The sequence below is a fragment of the Hibiscus syriacus genome, unplaced genomic scaffold, assembly GCF_006381635.1.
Source record: "Hibiscus syriacus cultivar Baekdansim isolate YM2019G1 unplaced genomic scaffold, ASM638163v2 tig00112864_pilon, whole genome shotgun sequence".
In the NCBI taxonomy this organism is placed as follows: domain Eukaryota; kingdom Viridiplantae; phylum Streptophyta; class Magnoliopsida; order Malvales; family Malvaceae; genus Hibiscus; species Hibiscus syriacus.
Genome location: NW_024063414.1, coordinates 614,765 through 638,239, shown reverse-complemented (window position 1 = coordinate 638,239; position 23,475 = coordinate 614,765). Strand labels below are relative to the sequence as shown.

Sequence of the window (23,475 nt, the reverse complement as noted above, 5' to 3'; positions counted from 1 at the left end):
TGGTTGGGAAACATAAATTTGAAAATTTATCTAACGGTTGGCTCCAGTGGTAACCAGTTTGATATCGTTTAAGTAAAGTCTCGGAATAGTCTCTGTGTATGTAAAAAATGCTCGCTGGGAGACTCGCCTACCAAAATCAGGTGTACAATCCAGATCCGTATAAGATTAATCAGGACAAATCCTTGAAACGAGCAACCAAAACTTTTTTTATGATATTGAATTTTAATTATTATATTTTATATACAATAAATTCAACTATCACGGAGGCAATAATACCGCTAAATGAATTTTAATTATTAAATTTTGTTATTTTAATCTAATTTTAAATAAATTAAAATGATTGGACTTAACAACATTACCATTGGGCTCCAAAATTGGGTTTGGTTTTGGGCTATAATGGCTTGTTTCTCTTTGATCTTTAGTGAACTGGGTAAACACCCGAGTTTGGCCCAACACAAATGACTCATCCGTGTCTTCCTCAACATCAATGGCTGTTTTTTTTCGGGTTAGATGTGGGATGCAGGTGGGTCAGGATTTATCAGGACGAAATCTTAGAATCGGAAGAACAACTAAAAAAATCATATTACTTTTTCATATAATTAAATTTGTTTTTTTTACCACTGACATTAAAGTTAATTAGGTTAAGACATTGTAATGTGGCACGATAAGAAAATTGATGTGATAATAAAATGACAGCACGTATCATCATTTTATTGGTAAGTTAATACACAAAAAATATGAAATGTAAATCATGGAGTTCGAACCTAAAACCCTTAGAAAAAGGTCAGGTGTGGTCCATGAATACGCATGTCACCATATGTACTAGCTTGAGCATGAGTGTAATAGCCTTGTCTTCAATCACCTAATAAATCTATCAAATTTAAGACGTCTTTGATTATTCAAAGCAACATGTTTGGTCATTCGCTTATCAAAATTCACATTATTATAATATGAGTTTTTTTCAAGAATTTAAATATAGCCTTTTAAACCTGAACTCAAAGAGTGATTGAAGACAGAGCCTACACATGTGCGACACTGCCTTCGTTCGACTATGCTCATATAAATACATGTCTTTGATACACACCACATGTTTATTCTTCTCTAGACAAAATTCGTATAATTTATATATTTTTTGAACCATCTTTTCTTTCTTTCTTTCATTTTAGTTTAATTTTTAAAAGTTTTAATGAATGTTAATTTAAGTCTTAATGTCTAAATAAGTGCCCAAATTATATTTTTTTGTGTCAAATTGTCTATATTTTTTTGTCCATCTGGGTGCCTAAAGCTACAAACGTTAGTACTTTAGGTGTCCTGTCCGTCAACGGCATTAGTTTTTTTTTTATAAGTGACACGTATCATAACTTGGTAATTTTGAAATTTATTTTTTTAAATATTAAAAATATTATTATATTTATAAAAAACCTTAACTTTTATTATATTATAAAACAACCCCAAAATCTCAAATCATAACCTTAATCCACCGTTGTCGCCTTCTCTGGCCATGACCACCACCGTCGACATAATCTTGCCATCATCCTAGTTGTATACCACAATAGTTGTTGCCGATTCATCATCGGAATCGCGTGGGATCACGATTTTTACTATAGGGTTCGCGGGATTTAAAACATCGATCTGCCGTCAACCAATCACGATTTCATAGGGTTTTGGTCGCTGAGGGGAGGGGAGGTTGGGTAGAGCTTCTTCGATGGCAAAGGGCAACAGTCAGCTTGGGTTTAGGAGTTGAAATGAAGATTTTCAAAGTTTAAGGGTTATTTCAAAATTTATGTGTTTTCTTTTTAAAACTATAATTTTATTTTTTTAATTTTATATAAAAAAATTTAAAATTATCATGTTGTGACACGTATCCCTTAACGGAGAAAACTAACGACATTGACGGTCCGGATACCTAAAGTGCTAACGTTTGTAACATTAGACACTCATGTGAGCTAAAAAATATAGACACTTATTTAACAAAAAAAAGTATAATTTATATATTTATTTCGGCATTAAGTCTTAATTTAAAAAATAATATTTTAAAGGTGATATTTGAATTAAAGAAAACCCCGTAAAAAGACTAGCTTTATTGTAAAAATAGGTTAAAAGGTAGCAGGAAATTTGCATGGAAAAGGAGAAGGATTCTTCCTCATACATGGAAGGGAACCATAATATACATACATGTATGCGAGTAAGGACTCAAGATTTTATGTTAAAGAGAACGAACTTAAACTTATAAATTTTAAGGGGACAAATAAAATTTTTAAACTTATAAACTTTAAGGGGACAAATAAAATTTTATAATAAAGAAAACAGACTATTACCTCCGCTAATCCGCTTAGGTCGATACCTACTTACATACACTATGCCTATTTTATCACTTACGTTAAACATTTGTTGATTGAAGAGAGTTTGAAAAATCTTTTAAGCCTTCAACTAGAAAAACAATTAAGATACTGTTTATTTACTCCAGAATGATTAAACGTTGAATGATTCAGAAGCTTTGAATGGTTTGATTCTAAATGTGACATGCTGTTTAATAATTGTCTCTGAATGATTCAGAATGTACTTCTGTACTGAATCATTCAGCATTGTTTTGCTGAATCAGTCAGCACTGAATCATTCAGAGGTACAAAACAAACGCGCTGAATGTTGAACGGTTCAACATTCAACACTGAATGATTCCATTAAGAGGCAAACAAATAACCCCTAAGAATCGAGTTTTAGGGCAGAATAAATAAAGTTAATCCTTGATTTCGTAAGAGAAATATTTTCGAAATTATCTTTTAATATTTTTCTTATTATCTACGAGAAAAACGTTTTTAGTCTTTAACCAAGCTGTCATTCATACTTTATCTTCACTTTTGTTGCGTTTTCCTTTATCTTCTCTCTCTATGTTTTTTTGTATGTCTTTAGTTTTTTGTTTGTACATATGTGAATATTTATTGTGTTATTTTATTTAATAAATCTCGTTTCTAATAAGAATAATAGATTTTTTTTTTGCTTTTGTAGCACGTTTTCTATGCTCATGTAATATTTTTCCTATAACACTCATAGTCTATATACGTTTCGATATGTAAGTTAAAGATGTTACATCAACTTAACAACATTTACTGAACATAAATGCTTAAAATTTTGTTTCATTTTAAAACATTCATATTTCAATTTTAAAACTATTTTCTTATTAGCATAAAAATTATAAGTTAATATTTTATAATAGAAAACAAATTCATTTTCAAGCATTGATTAGACGGTTTAGTGTGTTATCGTAAACTATTTAGAACTGCTTAAGTTTTCAAACCATTTAAAACATAATAATATATATATTCTACCCATTAAATATAACCTTATATATATACCCATTTTATAGTTACTGATAAAACTAGACTAGTCAAAATAAAACAGTCCTAATTTACTATTACAGACCATTTAAATAAAACTGATAACATAAATATATATGTCACTACTAGTCAAAAGTAACAATGAAGATGTCTTACTGATACTAATATTATAGATGATCTTCAAAAAGATGTTCGAAAGACTCCTCACTGCACGTCCGTATCTCCATCAGACATAAAAATCATCACGCGCTAAGTATAACTCACTGAGACTGTAATAATTAAAGGTGAGACAAAATATATAAAATATCGTAAATATATTAAAACATTTAAAATAATTCGGACAAAATCTTAAAACGTTCAAATTGAGCATCTAATTCTATATCTTCATAAGAAACCTGTAAAGAACCATCTTATGATTTTCTCAAAATCATAATAAACAATATCAAGCAGAATAATCATTTAACGCTCCTTTTCGTTATGACACATTTTAGAACTTTCATATTTCATTTTCATAGCCCAAAGTGTATTTAAGAGAATGCAAGGTACGTGAGTCATACAAGTGTGCACAATAAGTACTTTAATACTATCATTAAAATCAGACTATACACTCCAAGTGCAATCATAACATTTGCACCCACTATGCTACACATATTATACATAGATGTATCATATCAGAGCCATATTTACTCCACTTCATGGTATGTCAATTGTACCTATAACTCTCAATGCAATATACAATGGGCTATTATTTCGTTTCATAATCATTTAATAAACATTATCTCAAAATCATAATCATTTTCAAATCATAGTAGTAAAATATAACATGGGCAGTTCATACCGAAACCATTCATAAAACTTAGTAAAATATTATGGAAATAATCCATAATTAAAACATAAGTCATACCTTTAAAATAAAATAACATGAGGTTTACTTATCGCAAATCGTCCTCGATCAGAGTAATTAAATAAATAAACTGCACTCACCTTTGCCTTATTATTAAACCTTTTACGCGATGTTTCTAATCACGTGCTTTGTCCTTTCCTTTCGGGTTATTTGAATCACTAGATTTATCGTAGTCTGACAACATAACATAATAACATATTCAAGATATATATTAGTATCAAATTAACATAATATAAACTTAAAAATATAAAAGTCTATAAAATAAAAATCAATACTTAATCGATACAAAATTAAGTCATGCTTTCATCAAAATTTAAAACTTCTCAAAAAGACTCTTTAACTTTCATAAATATTTATTTTCAACTTTAATCCCTCGACTTTTTCCAATTACACAATCAAATCACTAATTTTGAATTCTTTCTAGATTTCACCTCAACTTTTCCATTAAATTCATAATAGCCCTTCACTATTACGATCATATCACATTAATCACATAAAATTTCCAGAACCTTAATACAATATTCAAATCAACACTTAAACATTCAAAAGCTTACAATTTCACCCTAAACTTCTTTAGATTTTTTTTGGAATTCAACCTCCAATCTTTATAAACTTGCAATTTGATCCAAACTTAAATAATTAAACCCAAAATTTGCATGCTCCTAAATTTTTCCAGAATTGTTCTAATTTACCCAAATGATACTTTCACATTTAAAAACTTACAATCAAGTCCCTATTTTCTAGGACCTTTCGAATTCAACCTTTAACTTTTACTAACTTCGAAAATTGGGTTCCAAACAACTTTCCATCTTAAATTTCCAGCATTTCAATGTTAACATTTAACATCGGACACCCCAATTATCACATTTTTACAATAATGTCCCGCAATTATTAAAACTTGTAAACTAGCCCTTTTACTATCTCAAGGTTCCAAATTGATCCAAATTGATCTCCAAATTACATAGAACACTTCTAATATCATTTCTAGAGCATAATTTTTTTTTCAATAATCCCCCCCCCCAAATTCCTCCCTATGGCCGAACCTACATAGGACTTCAGGACAAGGTTTTTAATCAATTTCAAGCATGAATCCAACCTCCTAACACCAAATTCATGCTATTCCAATCATCATAACATCAAATTAAACCAAAATCAATCAATCTCATAAAAACCTAGGTATGGTCGAACCTTATATATGCATGTACAAATAATTTTAATTATCATACATGCTTTAGAACTAATCTCCAACATCAAAAACATAAAAATCTTTCATAAATTCTTCAAAATCCATAAACCCTAACTTTCAACCTCAACATATAAGCATCTTCACCATGAAATATTGGTACCAAATGATAGAGAATTTCATGTAGATTAATTCTCTATCTAATAACTTAATCCAAAAATCAAGTATATTACTTCAAAAATCAAAACTAAAATCTCACCTTATGAAGCAATGAAGTTTCGGCCAAGGTTTGTTCAAGAGCTGAAAAGTATGCTTAATTTCTTGATTTTTCTAGTATTTAACAACTAATACACTTTTCATTAAACTAATATAATTGAATTTAAAATTTAATTATTGAGAATTCCCCCAATACCATTAACGAAACTTGATATTTACCAAATGTCATTACATTATCTTCCATTAAAATATTCCTTAGTCAAAGATGAATCAACTTGGCTTCAAATTTCTACTTCAGTCATGTAATTTTTGAAATTCACATTTTAGTCACTAAAATCCCACTGTTCGACCAAATCTATAAAATTACATTGATCTAAGCTAAAATTATCTTATCTGAAATATAGAAATAATATTTCCAACCATTATCTAACATCGTTCAAATTTTCGTAAAATTCCAGTTTGTTCTGATTATCTGATTTCGATGCCAAACTTTATCGCTTTATAGATTTTAACACAAATCTCGTACCAAAAATCTGATAACTATGAAAGTTCTTTTTTAAGCCAAATTGTTCATTAATGGGCTAAAATATATAAAATTTTAAAATTATATTTTTGTCACTAAACTTTTACAAAGTTTTTACTTTAGTCACCAAACTTTCAAAACTTACATTTTAGTCACTATCTAAAATTTGGGGTATTACATTTACCTTCTCTTTTTTTATGGTTTAACTCGATATCATTTCTCTAGTTAGTGTTTAATTGATTATCTTATTGATCTACAACTAATTTGGGTCATCGAGTTAGTTTTCTTATATTAGACAGATGCTTGTATAGTCATCTCAACTTGTTAAGATAAGTTTTGTTTGAGTTATAATATGATCAATTGTCAATGTACTATTATCATGATATTCATTTGAGTTAATTATAAAATAAGTACTCAAATTATATTTTTATATACCTATTTCTTTTGGGCCAAAGTATGTGTTAAATGTTGTATTTCATTCATATTTTTATGTTTGTCTCTTACACTTATTAAAAAAATTTACCCGATAAATGTATGACACGTGACATCAATATAAATTTTATGTCCCAAAATTATTTCTAAACACTTTAATTTTTTTATTTATGCCTATTCTCTCTCTTCTACGAAATCGAAAATCCTATTATCCAAAAATTATTATTAAATATTTTAATTTCGAGAACTCATCTATTGAGGAGTAAGATCAAATCTCTAGTTCCCATAGTTTTGATTTTTATTTTTTGTGGTTGTAATGGCGAGCTAGGTAAGAAAAATATTACAGAGCTTGAAGAACCCATCAATGATTAAATGTTAGATATTTACATTTAATAGAAAATTGTTTTAATTATTTTTAAAAGGTAACTTGTTAACTGTACTTTTATATTTTAATATCGCTTCTCTTTTATGGAAATGAAAAATTATATATATAAAAAAGCAGCCTTAATTTATTTCCTAATAAATCATATTTTAATATCTGGGGTTGAAATTAATTAGAGCTTTAAATCCTAATAAATTAAAATAATTACCATCCTCCCAAAATATTATTAAAGCCACATCAAATCATTTGAGTAATAAGTAGTTAACCTGTCATTAATTTAAAGAATGAAAGCTATTATTTTTCCTTTTTGAGTAAAATAAATAAATGTTATATAGCTGTCATGGTATAAATTCTGTAATTTTGAGAATTCGGTTCTATAATTAGTTGTTATTTTTTTGAGTTAATTTTTTAATTTAAATAAAAAATCATAAATTTAATGAGAGTTAAAAATCATCCAATTTTTTTGATAATGGATAATGAATTATTATTTAAAGTTTAAAACCATTTTTGACAAATTTTATTTATCTCTAGTGGTTGGATTAGGTCTTTCCATTTGCTCCACATATTTTGTGTGTGAAAATCTCCTAAATTTAATAAAATGATAAAAATGTCGTTTCTCAATTCTTGATGTGACATCTTGGTCCATATTTTTATTATTTTATCTCACAAATCAAGATTTTTTTCCTATTATAAAAACATCATGTACCAAAATGATGATAGTAAATAGTTTTAGTACCTTTTGAACATTTAACCCTAAAAACAATAGCAAAAGTATATTCAGTTTTTTTATATTCGGAGGGTATTTCATAATTCGGAGGTCTCCCACGGAAGCTGCTCTTAACCTGACGTTGGGGGCATCCTACTATCATACCTCCCCCTTACCTCATTACATATGGGAATAAGGGTAGCTAATTTTTTTATATTCAGTTTCAAGAGCTTTAGTTTCACCTGAAAAAAGTTGGAATCTATTGCTTGTGATTTTGTGTTAAGCTCTCCTACCTATATTACCCTAAGTTCTAAAAGTATCTTACAATACATACATATTCAAATGAAAAAAATAATAATCATAATCAAATTTTATCATGATTTTCGATAATTTTATTCGAAATGATCAATAACGACTTTAATCATAAGATGAATTCTTCGTAGATTTAATATATTCGAACCATTGGAAGACGATTTCGATAAGACTAATAAAGTATTTTATACAATATAATTAAATTTTGCTTTTTCTATATAATTCTAACAGTTGGAGAAATGGTGATGGCACCATCCCATGTCGTTTTCCGTCTAATGGATTGGGTCCACCGACCCTCTTTTACCCCCTCACCCTTCTTCTTCATCTCTCAAACTTGCATTTAATTTTGATTTTGCAAATTGAGGAAGAAAATAACCAAAGCCAATCGGCTAGAAGTTAAAACAAGGGAAAATCTGGTTCGAGATGATGATATATGTGCGAGTATCTCTGCATGACACCATGTAAGGGAAAGCAAAAACAAAACAATTTGGCATTTAAAAGCGGCAGATTTTTCTTGTTACTGCTGCCCTCCTTTCCTCTCTTTTGAGTTTGATAAACCTTTGGCTTTTTCCAGATGAGATTCCAAAGTGGGTTTGGTGTTAGATTAATGGGTTTTTCGAGGAGATATCGTATCTGAGAACTGGAATTCGGAGAAGAAGATAAACAGCAGCTCCAGAAGGTCAGGTTTTTGTTTAAAAAGGGCGGTTGCACCATCTTCATCAGGTCCTTTTTTTGCAGTTAGAGAAGAAAATCAAAACCAGATGAAACTCCTCCATTCTTCTTCAACAACAATTACATCAACCGGACCGCCGGTTGATCCGTCCCCTCCGCCGCAGAAGAAAAAGAGAAACCAACCCGGAACCCCAAGCAAGTATCCAGTTTCAGAAAACCCTACGTTCTGATAGTTTTTTTATGACAATTTTGTGTTTATGACGACAGATCCAGATGCGGAAGTGGTGGCACTATCTCCCAAGACTTTAATGGCGACAAACAGGTTCATTTGTGAGGTGTGCAACAAAGGGTTCCAAAGGGAGCAGAATCTACAGCTCCATAGGAGAGGACACAATCTGCCGTGGAAGCTGAAGCAGAAGACGAATAAAGAAGTGAAGAAGAAGGTCTATCTTTGCCCCGAACCGACATGCGTCCACCACGATCCATCGAGGGCACTCGGCGACCTCACCGGCATCAAGAAGCATTACTCGAGAAAACACGGCGAGAAGAAATGGAAGTGCGACAAGTGCTCGAAGCGGTACGCCGTGCAATCGGATTGGAAAGCTCATTCCAAGACGTGTGGCACCAGAGAATACAGATGTGACTGTGGCACTCTCTTCTCAAGGTATGCCGAATTCAATTTCGTCAATCCAATTTAAAGCTTAAACCCATCTTCAAAAACGAAAAAGAAAGAAGGAAATTGAAACAGTTCATCTTTTGATTGTACTTGGAACCACCGCCTTTTTCATTTTTTTAACTTTTTTTCCTTCCTATTCACGTGATGCTTTGCCATGTATAGTTTCTATGTGTTGTTGTTACCATATTTGTTCTCTTGTGGGTTGGCTATACATGTTCAGGTCTGTGCTCTTGCAGTTATCCACTCTCTCATGATATCGTTTTAAACCATGTAGTGTTTACCCATACGATAAGACTGTTACACTGTGTTACGAATATTTATCGTGGTCCTGGTGTCGATTACGGTGAATATTAAGTCGAAACAGAACCATAAACACAGTTATACCTCGTTGCTTTCTTAAGTAGGAAATTTGCAGTCTCAAACATGGGGAAGGGATAGAATTAGTGAAAATCTGATTTTGTTTTTCATATTCTCTTTTAGAAAATGAGATGTTCATAACTGGGAAATTCAGTTGCATTATTCCCATCAGTTTTTGCATTGATTGATCACTTTTCACTTGCTTTGAATACATTCTCTCGTTGCATTTATTGAACACCCAGTTCTTAAAAATGGTAGTTTATGTTCAAAATTTATTAAATCATTTTCAAAGTTCTTAGTGAAAAATTCTCTATCTTTGAGAAGAAAAACATTAAAAAAAACCTATAATTTGATGTTCAAAACATGGCAGGCAAGACCAGTGATGTGTTCAACATTCTTTGTTTTGCAGACGTGACAGCTTTATAACTCACAGGGCGTTCTGTGATGCATTGGCTCAAGAAACTGCAAGGCACCCGACGCCTTTGAACTCCATCGGCAGCCATTTATATGGAAGTAGTAGTAATAATTACATGAACTTAGGGTTATCTCAAGTGGGAACCCAGATTTCATCTATTCAAGACCACACTAATAATCAAACCGGTGAGATTCTAATACTTGGCGGTGGTTCGAGGAATTCTCGGTTTGATCATCTACTTCCGCCGTCGATGGGTTCTTCTTCCTCGTCGTTTCGACCTGAACAACAACAACAGCAACAACCGATGGTTACTTCGCCCGGTTTCGTCATGCAAGAATCGAACCAGATTTTCAACCATGGGTTAATGCAGTTTCAGGAGAACAACAGCGACAGCACGAGCGCTGCTCCGTCGGCGGCCGGTCTCTTCAACCTTAGCTTCCTTTCGAACAGCGGCAACAATGGCGGTGCAGATTATAATATGACTTCGGGTTTGTTGATGTCGGATAATTTCAACAACGATAACGGCGGGAACGGTGGTGGGGCAAACGAATCCTCGAATCTCTTCTCGAACAGCTTAATGAGTGATCAAATCACTTCAAACATCCCTTCTTTGTTTAGTTCATCGATTCAAAACAATAACATGGTGGCGCCGCAAATGTCAGCCACCGCATTGCTACAAAAGGCTGCTCAAATGGGCTCGAGTTCAAGCAGCGGCAACAACAACAAAGACAATTCTCTTTTAAGCTTCCCAACATCTTCTTCAACCAGAACCAAAACCTCAAACTTCGGCAGCATTTTCGGGGAAACCGCCTCCGGCAACAACCTACAGGAACTAATGAACTCCATAGCCAGTGGTAATTCCCCCATTTTCGGAAGCTCCGGTGGAGTCAATACATTTAACACTTATGCAAACAGAACTAGCATGGAACATGAAAAGCCACCGCCGCCGCCGCCGCAACAGCCAAGTTTGCATGTTAGCGGCGGCGGGTCAGATAGATTGACTCGTGACTTCCTCGGAGTCGGGCAAATTGTTCGAAACATGACCGGAGGAGCGACACAACAACAACAACAAGAAGAAGGAATCGGATTGAGCAGCTTGACTTCCGAGAGAAACACAAATAATACGGCGCCGACAAGCCACCACTCTTTCGGAGGACGTGGGAATCTCCAGTGATGAAAGAAATCCAAAAACACAAAAAAAGGAAAAGGATACGAAGAAAATACAAAGGTATGTAATCTAAACTAAAAAATATGATTTTTCAAAGTTTTACTTTTTAATTTCATCAGTAATTATGCTTTTAGGTTAACTTTTTTATATATAAAATAATATTTCTCGTGTTCCTTTGAATTCTCTGACACATTGTCTTGCAGGGACAGTCGTGAGTTGTATAGTACATATGTGTTTTGTTTCTTTTCTTGTCTGTTTGTTTTTATTTTTCTTTATTTGTTTTTATTTCAATTTTTAGAAGAAAAAAGAATCATGGGCTGACAATGTCACGAGTATTGCCCTCAATAATCTACTTTCCCTAACCAGAATATCTATTTTCTTCTTCTTTTGCCATGCATCACTCATCATTCCCACCTTATTTTATTAATTATTACCATTTTTTCGTGGGGAAATTATATTATATATTGTTAACGTAATAGGTTTACTTAAAGTATCTCATTTTATTTAAATAATTTAAGATAATATTTATTTATAATACATTTTAGATAATTATACACACCTTATAATTGTGACGGATGCATATGATATTCAGGACAGACAAATGTTCACCATTCAATTTAAAACTTTTTGGTTAGATATATGTTTTATTTATTGTGTTCAACTAGAAATTTTATTTGGACATACTAAAAATTTGTATTATTAACTTGTACACCTTAAAATTATTTCTGGATTAATCACTGCCTTGAGACAACTACTTGAACATAAATCATTTAGATAGAGCATTCACTAGGACAGAGGCCACTCAATAGATTCTCAACGTGGTAGATAAACTTAGATATATTTCGTCATCGTGATATTAATTGTCATCTTTTCATTTTTATGTTAGATAATTGCTCGATGGCAAGGCCTTTCAAGCAAACGACCCGGGAAAAATATGAGGTCGGACAGAATCGGGTTTCGATCATCGATCGACAAAAATGCAACTAATGAACCCCTAAATCCAAGCTAGATATTGTATGAAACATTTCCTTCTTTGTTTAGTAAGTTTCCAATCAGTCCCAGGCTACAATCTTTTTTCCCCTACTTTAGATTGTGACTTTAGCCCCCAAAGAACATTCTCTTGTTACATTTTCAACTACTTTTTATTACATTAGTTGTATGATTAGGCAGCCGCCATTGTAGAATAAGGGTCGAATTGTCGTTTCTTTTCTGCATCGGGGTGCATCCTAATTAACATATATAATGGTATTTTGTAAATATATTAATTAACATATAAAATAATATTTTGAAAATATTCTAGGTGGGTTTGGCGAATCCTAATAAGTTTCATATTATTACAAATAATATCACAAACTCTTGTAGAAAAATAAGTGCATAGGCAAAATGTGCAACAAGTGTATGGTATAAAGTTTTCCTAGCAAATAAACATGTGACCTCTATAACTGTATATGGTGACCAAATCCTTAATGCATGGGATTCTTTATATTTTTAAGGGTCCTACCTTGTACAATTTCTAGGGTACCATGTCCTCTTGTAGTTGTAAATATTCCATGGGGGGAGTAAAATTAGTGACATGTCATAAATAAAAATTAAGTCAAAATTGTTGTAGATAAATTTTCTATCATATGTGGATTTAATGTGTTTATAACTAAATCGAATTTCATAAGTAAAATCAAGATTGAAGTTATTTTATAAATAGATTTTTTTGCCTATAATTATCAAATTTAATTTACCTATATATCATTCTTCATTTTACTTTACAACTAACCTGATGATAATACATGTCATTAAATTAAAATCAAGAATAAATTTATAAAATAAAAAAATAATAAGGATCAAATATACAATTATACTACTTTTATTAACTACCAAGTCAACTCATCCGTTAAATGTTAACTATAAATGACTCGTTAAGTATTAGGGTAAAGTACACAAATGGTCTCCCGACTATAATAAACTACTTTGTTGAGTCATCGACTATTAAAAGTTATAAAATGATCATTGTACTATAAGACGTTTCGTTATTAAGTCACTCAACTATTAAAAGTTATAAAATGTTCACTCGACTATTCATTATGCTTCAAGCTCGTCATTTCCCGTTAAAAAGTCGATCGTAGTCTGAGTTGGATGTTACTATTCCGTTTGAGATATGATAGTCTTTTAAGATTCTAATATCATATTTTATCATATCTCAAATAGTAGATTAACATCCAGCTAGAACTATTGTTAGTTTTTCATGGAAAATGATGAATTTGGAACATAATGAATTTTATCATAAGATGTTACTATTCGTAACATTTAATAGTTGAGTGACTTAATAAAACAATACCCTATAATCAGATAACCATTTTGTAACTTTTGATAATAAAATAACTCAACAAAACAATATCCTATAATTAGGAGTCGAGGAATGTCCTGGGTACAATACTTGGAACTTTTAAGGCTACAGCCGAGAACCGAATGGCTTCTATACTACTTGAATTTCCTAACCAAAATCTTAGCTTTGAAAGGTAGCTTAGTTGGATTTAAAGATAAAAAGAAAAAATTGACACGAAATAAAGATAAAATAAAATAAATTATATTTAAAATATTTTGTAAAATGAGTATTGTGAGTCACGGACTCATTGATTCCATAAAGTGAAAATGGAGACACCAATTGCGACAAAAGTGCCAATTATCGTACACTTCCCCGATAATTCCAATAACGAACAATTCCTGAAGTTTCCTGATGCTTTCACTGCTGCTGTCTGAATTTCATATTTTTTAGATTAATCACTTACATTCGATCTATTAACCAATTAATCTATATCAGATTTTGTAGAAATCTATTATAAAACTACCCTCCTAACCTAATTTATTCCATCGGTAAACTCTAGAATTCGAACATTTGACATTGTTTAAACAATCTAATACCTCATCCTAATAAATCAATTAATTGTCATTAATTTCAGAAATTTCTGACCCAACTATCGTATATTTTCTTTTCAATCTCGTAAAATACCCCATAAAGATAATTTAAGATCACGTTTGGTCTCTGTAGTAAAAATAATTACTGTTATTCCTAGACAACTCGTGTTCGAGCACTATAGATGTCGGAAATATGAGAGTTCAACGTTAAAAGATTAAGAATTTATTTCTAAACAGATAATACATTATACTTACCCAGATTAATAAAAAAATATGTCACGTTTGGCTATTATAGTATGATAATCATAATTCATAACTTCATACACGTGTGTGCGTAATCCTTGATTTTTATGTAACTTTTTTTTACTGATTCAATGCGACATGTAACACTAATTAAATTCCGTCAAATATAATAAACTCACCAAGTCAACATAATGGATTTTTATTTTAGTAGCCAATAAAAAGAGAAAATTGTGGAGAAAATGTCCAAAGAATGTCAACATTAGACCTGAGGTTCAGTAAATAAATATTTTTTAGTATTAACTAATTAATTTCAGATGCATTGGGGTTAGGTATTAGGTGGCCAAATAAATTCTCTGAAATTATATTATATGAACGTATTAAAGATAGTAATCACCTGCATCGAATAATTAATGGTCGATTAATATAAATATTAAAAAATAATTAAAATAAAATAAAATAATTATTCTCTTGTCCACTCTGTTGGAATGTAGTAAGCATGTTGAGATTCTTCATGTCGTCGCTGATATGTTGACCTAATTCTTAATTGTTTTTACTATTTTATCCAAAAGAAAAATAAATGGGACAGGTTATTCGTTTCTGTTCGATGTGTAATTTTCACTTAAAATTTAATTTAAAATAATTAAAAATATAAGAATATTTTATTTTTAATTTTTTTACTACATTTAAACTTCATTATTTTGTCATTTTTTTCATTAGAAAAAACGTAATGCTGTTAAACTATGTAAATGATTTTATTAAACTGATTATATTGAGCTTTTGAATTTCATCAGAAAAGTAATATCATTTTCGTTGATTTACTAAGTCATGTTTCATTGACTATTTTTTAAAATAAATATTAAAAATGATAATATTTTATTATAATTTATTTCTTCAAAACAAGTACACTTGTAATGAAAGTCATTCTAAATTTCAGGGACCAAAATGAAAAGACCACGAAATTTCCAAGTAATTAAATGATTACGTACTACCTTCAAAATGGTAGCTTTGGAATGGGAGAAATTTACAGTTTCCAGTTACGTAAAGTAAAGAAGATAGTTTTGGTGTCGGGGTTAAAAGGTTGTCCGAATATGGATATTGAAGCATTAAAAAAATTCTTACCATCTTTGTTTCATGGCAAAAATCAGCCAAATTAACCCTTAAAACACTTTTAGCTTTAGAAATGGAAACCCTAATTCATGAAGTTCAATTCCAAGAAGAAATAGAGCATAAGTTTATCGTTTTTCCCGCTACTTATTAACCCTACAAAAGCTTTACTTGCCCTCTTAGACAAGCTTTGCACCACCAAATTGCAGAGCCGATGACTTCATGTCTGGGTTCAAAGAGCCGATATTGATCCCATGTTGACTGGCGCCGCTGATGTTTCTCACAATTTCTCCGACACCAAGAAAATCCAATGTTAATTTGTGAGTCCCGCCAATGCTTGCCGCGAACTTATTAGCTTCATCAACGTTGGAGAAGTTGGTGTTGTTGCCATGATGTTCGACCTGCATCTCGCTTCTGGTGAATTCTCCGACGAAGCTGCTTTGATCTTGTCCATGAATGGCACCGAAAATGGAGGAGTTTCCCTTGGCAAGAGAGTTCAGTAGTCCTTGAAGATTGTTGTTGTCGTTCTCCATCTGTGATCTCACTGTTTCTCCTCCTCCTCCTCCTTCACCGCCGCCGAAGTTAGCGGTGAAAACTTGTATATCGGATTTCACCCCGCTCGACGATGAACTCCCTATTCCCCTTAGCATTGAGGAAGTGTTGTTGCTTGTAGTTGAACCCATTTGAGCAGCTTTTTGAAGCAATGCGGTTGCCGACGTGTTTGGAGAAATGTGTTGGATCATAAACTTGATCCATTATGGGAGCCTAAACCCAAACCCAAACTAAATTGATGTCATTACTTACATCATTTAATTAAAGATGTCATTGCTTACATCATTTAATTAATGATGTCATTGCTTACATCAATTTAGTTAGGTGAGAGTTAGATATTTGTTGAATTTGTAATGGTTTAAATTAGTTTATTTGTGTGGTGTAGGATTGTTCTTGAGTAGTATAAATACCCCTTCCCATTTTAGTTTTAAGCATCAAGAAAAATTAAGAGCTTCTAAGTGAGTGAAGAAGCAAAGTCTTATAAGAGTGAGTTGTAGTTCTTGTTTTTGAGTGAGAGTACTCTTGTAATATTTGTTTGAGTTTCAATAAAAGTTGTTTGTGTGAGTGTTTTATTTACAACAAAGTGGCATCAGAGCGAGTTGGAAAGATCGAAGGTCTCGACGAGAGGAATACGACGCCGCCAGAATTTTCTCAATCTGAGTTCTGACGCACCGCCACGCACCGCCGGAAGACTGCTGCCAGAAAATCGAGTTGACTCACCGAGTTGAGCCGAGTCAGCCGAGTTGGAGCCCTTGACCGAGTTGTCCAAGTCCCTCCAAAGTTTTTTTTTCATCGTTCCGGATTCATCCGTGCAATCGGATTTTACAAAATCTCATTATATTGAGAGATATGGCAAATGGTATGGCACCATTCCAAGTTCCGACACTCAACAACAGCAACTACGACAATTGGAGTATCAAAATGAAGGCACTTCTTGGATCACAAGATGTGTGGGATATCATAGAGAAAGGCTATAACGAGCCTGCGGATGATGATGCTTTTGCTACTCTTACACCAGATCAAAAGACAACTTTGAAGGATTTAAGAAAGAGAGACAAGAAGGCTCTCTACCTCATCTATCAAGCATTAGATGATGATGGTTTTGAAAAGATTTCAAGTGCAAGCTCTAGCAAGGAAGCGTGGGAGAAGCTGCAAACCTCTTACAAAGGATCCGAGCAAGTGAAGAAGGTTCGTCTCCAAACATTAAGAGGTGAATTCGAATCCTTAAACATGAAAGCATCTGAGTCTATTTCAGATTATTTCTCAAGAGTAGTAGCTGTTTCTAATCAATTAAAAAGAAATGGTGAAAAGTTAGACGATGTGAGGATAATAGAGAAGATACTCCGTTCGTTGGATCCCAAATTTGAGCACATCGTCGTGACGATTGAAGAAACTAAAGACTTGGAAGAAATGAAGATCGAACAGCTCCAAGGATCATTGCAAACATACGAAGAGAAGCATAAAAAGAAGCATGAGTTTACTGAGCAACTCCTCAAGCTGCAACTCAAGGATATGCATGAGAGCCAACGCAATGATATAAACCAACGTGGCCAAGGCAGAGGTAGAGGCCATGGACGAGGTGGAAGTCGAGGTCGTGGACGAGGCTGGAATTACAACAATAACAATTCCAACAATAACTATGAGAAAGGAGAAAGCTCAACACGAGGCCGTGGAAGAATTAATCCAAATTCAAAGTATGACAAATCTCAAATTCGATGTTATAATTGTCAAAAATTTGGGCATTATGCTTCAGAATGTAGAGCTCCCAACAACAAAATTGAGGAGAATGCCAATTACGTGGAGGAAAAGACAGATGGCAAAGAAACTCTTCTTCTAGCACGAAAGGAAACTGATGGTGGCCAAGCAAATTCCTGGTATCTTGACAGTGGTGCAAGCAATCACATGTGTGGAAGGAAAGACATGTTTGTGGAGCTAGACGAGTCAGTAAGTGGAAATGTTTCGTTTGGAGATGATTCCACAATAGCAGTGAAAGGGAGAGGTAACATTCTTATCCGTTTGAAAGATGGGAGACATCAATTTATTTCAAATGTCTACTATGTGCCCAATATGAAAAGTAACATTTTAAGTTTAGGGCAACTGGTAGAGAAAGGTTATGATATTCATATAAATAATTATAATCTTTCTATAAAAGATGATAAGAATAACTTCATTGCTAAAGTGCCGATGTCAAAGAATAGAATGTTCTTGATCAACATACAAAATGATGTTGCAAAGTGCCTGAAAGCTTGCTACAAAGATGCATCATGGCTTTGGCATCTTCGATTTGGGCATCTCAATTTTGGAGGTCTAGAGCTATTATCTAAGAAGGAGATGGTGAAAGGACTACCTCACATCAACCATCCTGACCAGCTCTGTGAAGGGTGTCTAGTCGGGAAACAATTCAGGAAAAGCTTTCCAAAGGAGTCAGAGACAAGAGCTAAGAAGCCACTTGAGCTCATCCATACCGATGTGTGTGGACCAATCAAGCCAAGCTCTCTCGGTAACAATAACTATTTTCTTCTCTTCATTGATGATTTTTCAAGAAAAACCTGGGTATATTTCTTGAAACAAAAGTCAGAAGTTTTTGAAGTCTTCAAGAAGTTCAAAGCAGCAGTAGAGAGAGAAAGCGGTAGAAAGATCAAAGCCATGAGATCCGATCGAGGTGGAGAATTTACTTCCAGGGAGTTTCAAGAGTTCTGTGAAGCAAATGGAATTCGTCGACCAATGACAGTTCCTAGATCGCCCCAGCAAAATGGTGTGGCAGAAAGAAAGAATAGAACAATCCTCGACATGGCACGAAGCATGCTCTATATATCAAGATCAAAGATGAAGATATTTTGATCGTGTGCATCTACGTGGACGATTTGATCTTCACCGGAAGCAACCCAAGCATGTTTAATGAATTCAAGGATGTGATGATGAAGGAATTCGAGATGACAGACATGGGGCTCATGGCGTACTACCTTGGCGTTGAAGTTAAGCAACAAAAGGATGGAATTTTCATTTCACAGGAAAGCTATGCAAAGGAGATCCTAAAGAAGTTCAAGATGGAGAACTGTAAGCCAATAAGCACACCGACAGAATACGGGATCAAGATGTCCAAACATGAAGAAGGTGAAAGTATAGATCCAACATTCTTCAAAAGTTTGGTGGGAAGTCTACGCTATCTAACTTGCACGAGGCCCGATATTCTTCACGCAGTTGGATTGGTTAGTCGCTACATGGAATCTCCAACAACCACCCATTTTAAAGCCGCAAAGAGAATTCTTCGCTATCTGAAAGGTACAATTGACTCTGGCTTGTTCTATTCAGTTTCTAATGATTACAAGCTTGTTGGATATAGCGACAGTGATTGGGGTGGAGACATAGATAATCGAAGGAGCACTACTGGATTCGTATTTTTCATGGGAGATACTGCTTTCACATGGATGTCAAAGAAACAACCGATTGTCACATTGTCCACTTGTGAAGCGGAATATGTTGCTGCTACCTCATGTGTTTGTCATGCAATTTGGCTTAGAAATCTATTGAAGGAGATTGGTTTGATACAAGAAGAGCCTACCAAGGTTTGTGTCGACAACAAGTCAGCCATTGCCTTAGCAAAGAATCCAGTATTCCATGATCGAAGCAAGCACATTGATATTCGCTACCACTATATAAGGGAGTGTGTTGCAAGAAAAGATGTAGAAGTTGAATATGTGAAGTCACAAGATCAAGTTGCTGATATTTTTACCAAGCCACTGACCAGCGAAGACTTCTTAAGATTAAGGAACTTACTAGGGGTCACGAGATCAAGTTTAAGGGAGGGTGTTGGATCATAAACTTGATCCATTATGGGAGCCTAAACCCAAACCCTAACTAAATTGATGTCATTACTTACATCATTTAATTAAAGATGTCATTGCTTACATCATTTAATTAATGATGTCATTGCTTACATCAATTTAGTTAGGTGAGAGTTAGATATTTGTTGAATTTGTAATGGTTTAAATTAGTTTATTTGTGTGGTGTAGGATTGTTCTTGAGTAGTATAAATACCCCTTCCCATTTTAGTTTTAAGCATCAAGAAAAATTAAGAGCTTCTAAGTGAGTGAAGAAGCAAAGTCTTATAAGAGTGAGTTGTAGTTCTTGTTTTTGAGTGAGAGTACTCTTGTAATATTTGTTTGAGTTTCAATAAAAGTTGTTTGTGTGAGTGTTTTATTTACAACAAATTGTTCTCATGTTGCATTGAGCTAGTGCTGTAAAGAGATGACAGCACCGAACCAACCTGATCACCCAGGTTAAACTGGTTACCGCTTAAAAACCCGGAATTCGATAAGTTGGCGGCCGATGCGCTGTCGTTCTCACCGGAGCCATCATTGTTTGGGAAGAAGCCTAAATTGAAAAGATTGGCCCCCGGATTGTTAGTATTGCCTTGAAGGTCCGGAAGTTGCATTAGACCATGAAATGGTTTGTTGGCGTAAGGTCCATTCCCATGCTGAGATTGATGATCTTGATGAAAACCTTGGTTCGCCGCATCCGCCATGAAGAACGCCGATCCGGGCATGTTCTGCAATGAAGAAGGATTTGAAGGGGAGCCGATGAAGTGCTCGAACTTGGCGGCCCCGCCGCCTCCCAACCGCAACATACTACTCGATGGTTGATGCTGAGCTTGCACATGGGATAATCCTAAGCTCATTTGATGATGATTATTTCCAAAGAGATGATGAGTTCCCATTGTGGCTAAGTTATTGGTGGTTCCTTGAGCCAGCGCATCGCAGAAGGCTCGATGAGTGATGAAACTATCACGTCTGCAACAAACAAAAAAATGAAAATTGTTAATAGAGTTCCATTAATGAAAACCCACACTCGAAGGAGTTGAAAATAAAAAACTTTCCATTGATTGATCATTTTTACCATTTTGAGAAGAAGGTGTTCAATAAATGAAGTATTGGAATCATTTCCCTTTTGATGAAAAATACCCAGAGAAGCAGTAAATGTAAAAAACACAGAAAAGGAAAACTCTGAAAAGGTTTTCCATTATTTCATAGAAAGAATATTTTTCCATAACTATGAAAGCCATTAACAAATGACAAAAACAGTTTCAGGCTTAGACCAATGAGTTTTCAGCAAACACAAGTGACCCACACAGGTAAGAACCCTAACGTTTAAAACAGTGGCAGTAAAATAAAAAATCTCACCACATGAGAACAAATCCAGTAACAATATACTTGGTGACAGCTTATGAATTAACAACACGTGAATATGAGAAAGATGTAAGGCGATGTTACCAAGGGAGAAAGAAGGGAAAATTTTTACTAATTGTTTTGTTTGGTTGCCAAGAAAGAATCCTCATCGGTCATGGCAGTTTCGCAGCTTATTGTTCACGCGCAAAACCAGTTTTTTTTTAAGTGGAGAAGAAGAAGAAGAAGAAGAAGAAGAAGAAGAAGAGAGGGATATCTAATGTAAAAAAGATAAAGTAATCCAAAAAGGTGAAACAAAAGAACAGGCTTTATCACTGCACAACTCCCAGTCCCCAAATCTTCATGAATCGCCTTTTTATTTTAACATGGTTTGTCAACTTTGATAACCCTAAATGATTATGTAAATTATTGAAGACTTTACCTTGAGAAAAGGGTGCCACAGTCACATCTATATTCCCTAGTCCCGCAAGTCCTCGAGTGAGCTTTCCAGTCAGATTGCACGGCGTACCGCTTCGAACACTTGTCGCACTTCCATTTCTTCTCGCCGTGCTTTCTCGAGTAATGCTTCTTGATGCCGGTGAGGTCGCCGAGTTCCCTCGCCGGCTCGTGGTGGACGCAAGTGGGCTCGGGGCAAAGGTATACCTTCTTCTTCACTTCTTTATTCGTCTTCTGCTTCAGCTTCCATGGCAGATTGTGTCCTCTCCTATGGAGCTGCAGGTTTTGCTCCCTTTGGAACCCTTTGTTGCACACTTCACAAATGAACCTGTTCGTTGCCATCATAGACTTGGGAGACAGTGCTATAACTTCCACATCTGGATCTGTAAAACCCAAGAACAAAAATTGGGTGGAGCAGACAATAAATTAAGAATAAACCCTGGATTATTAGGGTTCATTGAATTATCTCCAGTTTTATTAATCAGAGAAAAGAAAACAGAAACAGATGTGTATATTGTTAAGAGATACTTGCTTGGTGTTCCGGGTTGATTTCTCTTCTTCTTCATCTGAGGTGGAGCTGACGATAATGAAGCGGCGGCCATTTTCAATAGGCAAAAACTAACAGCAAGCTTCTTCAAAACCAGCAAACCTAGAACCCAGAAAAAATCATCAAATTCGACTAATAATTAAAGAGCAAATTAAAGGGTTGTTGTTGCCATAGGAGGGGGAGGATGTTTTGTGCATCCCCTCTGGTTTTCTTTTCAGAAACCTTCGAAGAAATCAATAAAATAAGAAACAAGAGGACAAAAACCAGAGAGAAAGGAAAAGAAATGAAGAAGTAGAGATAAAAAAGGCCACAAAATACCAACAAGGAAGCATATAAGGAGACAGCAACAATCCGAAGCTGAAGAGAAAGAAAACAATCAAAATTATAGACTCTCCTGATGAATTCTTCCTCAATCTGTTGTTTTTTTCTTTATTATAAAATATCTATGACTTACATTTGCAAACTTTACTCTCATTTCATGTCTCTATATATATAAAAGAAATACACACATGTTCATCCCTTGCACAAAACAGTGAGTTGATTTGATTGGAAAAAAATTATAGTTTTAAATTATTTGAGTGAATAGTCGATTTTTGAGTTCAGATTATATCAATTGTAAAAATTGAAAAATCGAATTTTAAAATCACATAATTTTGATCTTTAGATAGTAATTTAATTATTTTATAATTTGTACGAATCAAATGACACCAATAGTAAAAAAATTGTTATAATTCGATTCAACTCGATCTTGTTTCGTATCTTCTTGCCACGTCAAGACAAGTCCCTCTTTCGTCACCAACGATGATTCTAAAATATTTTTCAATTTTCAATATTTTTTTTCAAGTTACAGAATACTAGTTTCTGTAGACACTGCTGCTGATTCAAATTGTTCTAGTGACAATTTGGCCATTCTGTCATCATTTAATAAACCTTGCCTCATTATCTAATAAATATATATTTTTAGTGTTGGTATGATAGGTAAGACCATTATGATTATTTGTATATTGGTAGGATGAATAAGTTTAATTGTAAATAGATCACGTAAATAAATGAGTATGAATAAAATTTTTATGTTGATTTAATAAATATTGTTCACGAACAAGTTTATTCAAAAGCTCATTTATTAACTCATTTATAAGCTTGTTTACACAATTCTCCCTTTCCTTTTTTTTTTTTACATTTTAAATATTGGTGAAGGTATGAGTTAAACTGAATACAAAGTC

General features: G+C 33.6%; 2 protein-coding genes across 3 annotated transcripts; one reads left to right on the top strand and one right to left on the bottom strand.

The window, feature by feature from the left end:
• The first annotated feature begins 8,338 nt into the window (after positions 1-8,338).
• LOC120184290 (protein indeterminate-domain 5, chloroplastic-like) lies at positions 8,339-12,465 on the top strand. 2 transcript variants are annotated; one of them, XM_039188792.1, is made up of 5 exons: positions 8,339-8,454; positions 8,568-8,860; positions 8,933-9,329; positions 10,108-11,341; positions 12,168-12,465. In XM_039188792.1, exons 2-4 carry the CDS (start codon positions 8,755-8,757, stop codon positions 11,285-11,287), a joined length of 1,683 nt encoding a protein of 560 aa, XP_039044723.1. In that variant the 5' UTR covers positions 8,339-8,454; positions 8,568-8,754; the 3' UTR covers positions 11,288-11,341; positions 12,168-12,465. The 2 variants fall into 2 exon arrangements, with proteins under 2 accessions (XP_039044723.1, XP_039044722.1); XM_039188791.1 differs by having other exon boundaries at positions 8,339-8,860.
• A 3,072-nt stretch (positions 12,466-15,537) lies between these two features.
• On the bottom strand, positions 15,538-22,307 carry LOC120184274 (protein indeterminate-domain 4, chloroplastic-like). Its single transcript, XM_039188775.1, has 4 exons — positions 22,234-22,307; positions 21,692-22,129; positions 20,303-20,877; positions 15,538-16,268 (listed from the first exon to the last, which is right to left on the bottom strand). The coding sequence occupies exons 1-4, from the start codon at positions 22,305-22,307 to the stop codon at positions 15,715-15,717; spliced, it is 1,641 nt and encodes a 546-aa protein (XP_039044706.1). The 3' UTR covers positions 15,538-15,714.
• Positions 22,308-23,475: the final 1,168 nt, after the last annotated feature.